The 7,443-nt window shown below is 23.9% G+C and overlaps 2 protein-coding genes across 2 annotated transcripts in view; both read left to right on the forward strand.

The window, feature by feature from the left end:
* Nucleotides 1-1,216, forward strand: part of LOC106785051 (acyl-CoA Delta(11) desaturase-like) — a 4,062-nt gene extending 2,846 nt beyond the window's left edge. Inside the window, exons 2-3 of the mRNA XM_014745192.1 lie at nucleotides 232-422; nucleotides 527-1,216. Of these exons, the coding sequence (XP_014600678.1) occupies nucleotides 232-422; nucleotides 527-845 (510 nt within the window). The 3' untranslated portion in view covers nucleotides 846-1,216. The remainder of the gene's footprint in view (nucleotides 1-231; nucleotides 423-526) is intronic.
* Nucleotides 1,217-2,190: 974 nt separating this feature from the next.
* Nucleotides 2,191-5,513, forward strand: LOC106785052 (acyl-CoA Delta(11) desaturase). The gene is made up of 5 exons (XM_014745193.1): nucleotides 2,191-2,335; nucleotides 2,870-3,000; nucleotides 3,073-3,275; nucleotides 3,840-4,025; nucleotides 5,036-5,513. Exons 1-5 carry the CDS (start codon nucleotides 2,191-2,193, stop codon nucleotides 5,343-5,345), a joined length of 975 nt encoding a protein of 324 aa, XP_014600679.1. The 3' UTR covers nucleotides 5,346-5,513.
* Nucleotides 5,514-7,443: the final 1,930 nt, after the last annotated feature.

A 7,443-nucleotide genomic window follows, 5' to 3' on the forward strand; every position in this document is an offset into this window, starting at 1 on the left:
ATTATATTAATAGTATAATGGGGTTACTATATATAATTAGGTTTTTATTGCACTTACAAAGTTTTTTACAATGTCTTATCATTAATATAATGGGGTTACTATAAATAGTTAATAAATGTTATTAGAGTTTAGAAATGTTCATTTAAACAATAGAATATAATATTATATTAGTATATTTTATTGTGATATAATAACTTTTTTATAACTTGTTTATTTGTTTGTTTGTTAAAATGTAGATTGTACATACCTCTGTTCGCACTTTTGGCAATTGGATTACCAGTTGTCGTACCATATTATTTCTGGTCTGAATCATTGTGGACATCTTTCTGGATAAGTTTTAATTTTCGATTTTGCATAACGCTCAATATAGCTTTCTTCGTTAACAGTGTTGCACATATGTGGGGTCAGAAACCTTACGACAAGTAAGTTAATTATTTTTATAATTTATTTTTCAAATGTATATTATTATATTTAATTTTGTTATATGAAAAAATAATAAACATAAATGAATGATATTAATTTTTAGGAATATCTCGCCTGTAGAAAACATTGCAGTTTCCATAGCAGCACTAGGTGAAGGCTGGCACAATTATCATCACGTTTTTCCATGGGATTACAAAACTGGTGAATTAGGTGATTATTCTTTCAATATAACTACCGGATTCATCGACGCATTCGCTCGCATTGGTTGGGCCTATGATTTAAAATACGTTTCACCGGAAATGGTACGAAGAAGGGCGAACAAATCCGGTGATGGTAGCCATGTATGGGGTTATGGTGATGCCGATATACCTAAAGAAGATCTACAAGAATTACAAACGATGGATTATAAAAAAGTTTTATAAATACATTATTAGTTCCTTTGTTATAATAATAATAATAATAATAATAATAATAATAATAATAATAATAATAATAGTGATGATGATGATGATGATAATCTTAAAATACGTCGACGTTAAAAATTACAACTTAATTAAATCTTGTCGTCGTATTTATTATCCTGCCGTCTCTTTTATATTTTATCTAGAAAAATTAGAATTATTTTAAATTTATATATACATGTATATAATATTGTATGTGTATAAAAATATTACAAAGCCAGAATATAAAAAGAGAATTGCATCGTTAATTATTAAGAGTCTAACTAAAATGTAATTTCGTACAAATAAATACAAGAGTGCAACAATGAGGCCAACAAAAAAAAAATAAAAAATGATGAAAACCTCCAATTTTTACGATAGCTTATTTTCCTCAATAATTTTTACAATCTAATAACTTAATTTGTGGATTTTGGTGAACAAATGTTTACTTACATAATTATTTTCATTTCACTCACACCAATTTATCGTTTTTACCCAATCTTATGTAAATAATATAAAAAATTATACAAAAAATTTGATTTAAATCTGAAATAAGGTTTGTGATATTTAAGGGAAGTATAAAATTTTGTTTGTCAAAATGAATATTTAAATTAATCTTCTATCACAGTTAAAAAATTGACTTTTAATATTTGATAATACACCAATTCACGATTTTGATTTGAAAACTTTTGTTAAAGTAAAAAAGTAATCGATACATTTAATATTATTTATTCAAGTATTTAATAATGTCGACTCATTGTATCGGTATCGAATTAATTATTATGAAAATCAAATTCTAATAGAAATCAACATATATAACGTACAGTGCAATAATTATAATATTTTTCGATAAATAGACGATTTATATTCATTCAGTCGCGGCACCAGCGTAAATAATAAATTGTGGGATCGTTGGGAAATATTTGATATGTCAGATTACAAAGCGATTTTAAAATGAAGGAAGTTACTTACCTGGTATACGATATTTGTTGAACATTAGCACTTCCATTGAATTCATTTCGATTCAGTTTGCCGCAGAACTTACGTTACTTCGGACGATCATCGAAATACGGATTGCAATTTGTTTCAATACATTTGATTTGTCTTCTTTTTTTCTTTATTAAAACAAAAACTAAACGATTAGTTTTATTATCGTGAAATAAAGAAAAAGTTATAATATAAAGTATATATAATATAATATAATATAATATAAAAAATATAGTAAAAATATATAAGTTTTTATTAATATATCTTTCAATTGAAATTATTGTTAATTTAATATATATTTGTTTTTTTTTTTGTTAATATTTCATTGATCAATAACAAGATGTCAGTATCTGAAGAAATAGATGTTTCAAAAATGCATACTATAAATAATGGTTTAGTGCTATGGTTTATTCATCTTCACTTTTTCGGTTTTTATGGACTTTGGCTATTGATTTTCGAAGCGAAATGGATGACAGTGCTATTTGGTATTATTCTTTTTTATATAACATTCTTTTTTAATTACGAAAAATAACTGATGAGATTTATTTTGGTTCAATTATTAAATACAAACAATATAAGAAATATAGAAATAATTATATTAACTAATAATAATAATAATAATGATAGATTAAATTATTCTAATTACTTTTACTATTTTGAAAATTATAATACACACATTTATACAATAATTTAGAAATATTTATTGTCATTAATTATCTTACATATTTGCATTATTTAATTATAGTAACGTAATAAATATTTATATTTGTTTTCACTTATATATGGGGGCATCAACAAAGTAGACATTTAGGTGAATACAATTAGGTGCCTTTCATTCTGTATATATGTAATATTACATACATAATCTAGAAATTAACATTAAGATGTTTTTGTACTAATAGTATAAAGTCAATAGAATTTAAAATCCTTAAAAGTATAGTCATTTATTTAAAAATAATTCTATATATGTGTATGTGAAATAATATTTCTAACAAAATAACGAACATTAATGATTTCAGTTACTTTTCTCATATCGGTTAGTTATATGGGAGTGACCATAGGTGCCCATAGATATTTTGCACACCGAGCATTTGAAGTTGACGATACTCTTAAATATTTGCTCATCCTAGTATATACTCTTGCCGGTGTGGTGAGTTTCACAATAGGAAAAAAAAAATATATATATATATAAAAGTAATTACCAATATTTTCTTTTTTATAGGGTCCCTTGTACGATTGGGTTTTCTATCACAGGTTGCATCACAAATTTTACAAGACTGATAAAGATCCTTATCTAACTCATAAAGGATTTTTATATAGTTATTTTTGGAGTCATTTGTTAGATTCACCTTACAATCAAGAAGAATTAAAACAGGACATAGATATGCGAGACATCGAGAATACATCCATTTGTTCACAAAAAATGTATGAAATGTTTATATATTATTTGTATTATTTTTTGTTTTTCCTCGATATTTCATATGCCGGATGTTTTAAAGATAAAGCAAAATATAATAAAAAAAAAATAAATTAATAAGACAAATTTTTAATCTTAAGAACAAAATATATATATATTTGGGAAAACAAATCACAATTTATTTTTTCGAATGATTAAAATTATTTTACTATTGCGTAAACAATTTTTTTTTTCAAAAAATATCGATTGGTTCTCGAGATAAAAATTTATAACGCATATAATATATATATATACTGAACATCCGGTGTATTTATTATTAAACGATAACTATTATATTATATCGATAATTTTGACGGTGGACTAATAATCAAGAAACTTTTTCTATTGATTTTACGATTACTTTTTTTTTGTCACAATTATTTATATTATAAATTGAATAACTAACACGATGTAGAAAACCTTAATGCTCAAAGCTTTTCAACTCCATAGGAACTCTTTTTATCAGTCCACTGTCGTAATCATCGATACATTTACATAATTGTTGTTAAAAAAAAATAACTTTTTTTTTTTAGATTCTACTGGATTTTGTTCCCAGTAATAACGTTATTCATTCCTATCATCATCCCTATAATATATTGGAACGAGACCATCGTTAATTCTATTTTTATTGTGGGATTTCTACGATTATTTATAATGAGCAACGTATCAAAGATGGTGAACAGCGCCATATTGGTTTGGGGTTTTAAACCGAATGATAGGTTAATGGCCATTTTTTATAATATTCGATTATTTTACATTCTTTTTTTCAATATGCCAAAGAGTCATGGTACCGTTATGATTGATTACGATGGTATACGTAGCAGTTGAATTTAAGTACTCGTTAACCTGTAAATCGTTTCGCTAATTAGAAAGTTCTCCATTTTGTAATATCTCGGATATTACACGTTGAACTTTCGAACATTTTGATTATGATATATCTATCGTTTTTTAACTGTTTTATAATAAAAATTATTATATACAGGATGTATAGTAAAATGTTAAACTCACTGCAGAAATGAGAAAGAAAAGCAAAAATAATTTCAAATGTTTTGATTATCATATATGCTATTTGTTGACCTCGTTTCTAAGTTATATCAGTAATGGTAGTCATTTTTTTATTATTTTTTTTTGTCAATAATATAAATAACTGTTTAACTTCATAGAAAGTGCTTCGTTAAATCAACATTGGTCGAGAAATAATTTCAAAAATTTATTAGACTATCAAGCATGATCTCAATCAATATATTTTAATGACGTATATTTTATTTACTGTAATGAAATATATTTAACATTAATTATAATATAATATTCAAATATATAACTATGTCTTCGAAATATTTTGTTTAATTGAATATTTACAATACCTTCAATTTTGAATTACCATAATTACGATTATATCGAAACATGGTTGGAATGAAATAAATCGATGGAACTGTATACTGTTAGAAGGTAGGCACGTTTTGAATATTTCATTTTACAAGGTAATATCAACAGAATTTTAATCACACATAATTTGTGCATAAAAATAACTAATGTACATTGAGATTATGCTTGTAAGTTTCGTAACTTTGAAATGATATATTTTCTGATTCATATTGACGGAACTTATTTTTCATTTCTACATAATATGAGGAATTTATTCTTAAAAATTTTATCACGTATTTTTTTGATACATTTTATATAAGTAAAATAATAAATCAAATAAAAATATTTATTCGATGTTTCACAGGTTTCCAATTGAAGATAATTCGATGTTCTTCTTGAACAAAAGTTATTGGATGAATTATCATTATCTTTTACCTTGGGATTGGAAAAGTACAGAATTTGGCACATACAATAAAGGTTTGACTATAATAATGATTAAAATTCTTAAGGACATGAATTTTGTGCATTTACCTAAAACCATATCGAGCGAAGATATCAGAGTTGCACTTTTAAAATGTGCTAATAAGGAGGCATCATGGGAAGATAATTTATTTCAATTGAAAGAACAAAGCGATGCTAATGCTATAAAAAAAAGTCTTCGTTATATGCATTAATATGTAAATTAATGTGTATTTTATAATATAATTTATATGCATTACGATTAAATCATATATTAATATTAAAAATATATCACTTTTAATGTTTTTATATTACTGAAATATAGAATTAAAAATGGAGATAATATTATAATAAAAACAACCAAAAATATGAAATAAAATATTGAACAAAATATTCATGTATTACTAACAAAAAAAAAAATAAAAAAAATAATTATTAAATAAACTGTGAATTAGCAATGTTAATGCTTATAAAGTGTTAACTTTTCAAAGATAATGTTATTTAAATACTTTTTTAAATATATAAAGCGTTACGTTCTTTTTTATATTTTCAATAATATTAATCAATGATATTTTTAGACTACGATTATATAAATCAATGGCATTGATAAGGAAGGTTTCTTCTTACTTGTAATACTTTGTATCTATTCTCAAATAAGTAGTCAACGATGTCCTTGTGTTTTCTACTTTATCTGCTTGTTCAACTCTTTCAACAAAATGCAATTTTATTTTAATTCTGTTTAAGAAAAAAAAAAAGGAACATGCACGTTATTTATAGGGAACAAATAAATATAACTTTTATTCAACGCTATATATATAGATTATTATTATTATTTATGAATTGTATCTTTGATACTTTATCACAATTTTGATTAAAAAAACAAAAGAAAAAAAAAACAAACAAATGACGATAATTTATTTAATTTTCTCGATACGTGTGTTATATTATCTCTTACCATTAATTAATATTAGCATTTTTTTTTTTTGGAAAATTTTAATATGACATAAAAATATCGAAATATTTGTATAGAATAATTTAAAGATATCGCGTCAGGGCGATTGGTTATTAACAAAATGTATATTAATATATTTATATTTTTGTTAACATAACGTCATTCCTGAGTAAGAAGTCAGAGTGAGATTGAGAGAGATAGACACGGAGTTTTATAGGAAATGCTTAAAATATTATTAATAATAATAATAATAATAATAATAATAATAATAATAATAATAATAATAATAATAATATAATAATAATCTATGCCCAGAGATAGAAAAAATAAAATATAATGTTGCGCAAATGGGGTTTAGCCCACAGTTTTATTATTATTCATTCTTAATAACTAAAATTAATTAATATATATATATATAGTTGAGGAAGTGTATCAAAATTTCTTAAGAGATCACGGAATTGATCATGCGGTATTATTATAACAAATAGTACAACTACTTTCTTTGTTTTCGACCATAAAATAGTTTTATTCATTCACGTTCTCGCATATCGCCGCCATTTCAACAATTTCGTCAAAAAAATTGTATATATGAATTTATTTTTTTACTTATTTATTTATTTATTTATCTTTTCGTATCAACAGAGTGAGAAAAATCACACAGAGAAGTAAAACGAATCCATTTTTATAGAGTGAACTACTTCTTTTTTTTTTTGTTTTTTTTTTGTTTCTTTTTTTTTTTTTAATTTCAAAATATACGAAACGCGTTTACATATATATATATATTATTCTATTGTATCTTCTTGTTTTAAGCCAATATTTCGAACGTATTAAACACAAAAACACAATATCGTGATGAGTGGCAAAAAAAAAAAAACTTTAATCTTTACGATTACGCATTAAACAAGGAACACAAAAATTAATGATAAATTAATAAAAAAAAAAGTATGCGACTACTTTTTCAAGATAATCCAATGTTGTTTCTTCGTTTTGTTTCAATATTTCAACTTCCCAAATAAAAAATAAGCAAAATTTATTATTAAGAAGAAAAAAAATATAAAATGTTCTCTTTCTTTTTCTTCTTTGTTTTTTTTTTTTTYTTTTCTTTATAAAGACAAATTTGCAATACATCACATTTCGAAAATATTACGAACAAATGATAACGGTTATCTCATCGTTACCGCATTTTATTCGATCATTTTCCGAATACTCATAATAAACAAACTTAACTAAATAAATTATTGATTAATAATATATACACCCACTACACGCGTTTTCTGTGCATAGGACGTCAATAAATTTTAACATTTATTATATACCTTGTTTTTTTTTTTTCTTCTTCATTTTTTTTCTTTTTCTTTTTC

This window comes from Polistes canadensis, unplaced genomic scaffold (genome assembly GCF_001313835.1).
Source record: "Polistes canadensis isolate GaletaPanama2010 unplaced genomic scaffold, ASM131383v1 scaffold_45, whole genome shotgun sequence".
Taxonomy (NCBI): domain Eukaryota; kingdom Metazoa; phylum Arthropoda; class Insecta; order Hymenoptera; family Vespidae; genus Polistes; species Polistes canadensis.

Bases quoted from the DNA above. Each gene is read 5' to 3' on its own strand.
- LOC106785052 (XM_014745193.1), top strand. From the start codon at position 2,191: ATGTCAGTATCTGAAGAAATAGATGTTTCAAAAATGCATACTATAAAT. The intron at 3,276-3,839 runs GTATGAAATGTT...TTTTTTTTTTAG, and splicing joins TCCATTTGTTCACAAAAAAT to ATTCTACTGGATTTTGTTCC. The intron at 4,026-5,035 runs GTTAATGGCCAT...GATGTTTCACAG, and splicing joins GGTTTTAAACCGAATGATAG to GTTTCCAATTGAAGATAATT.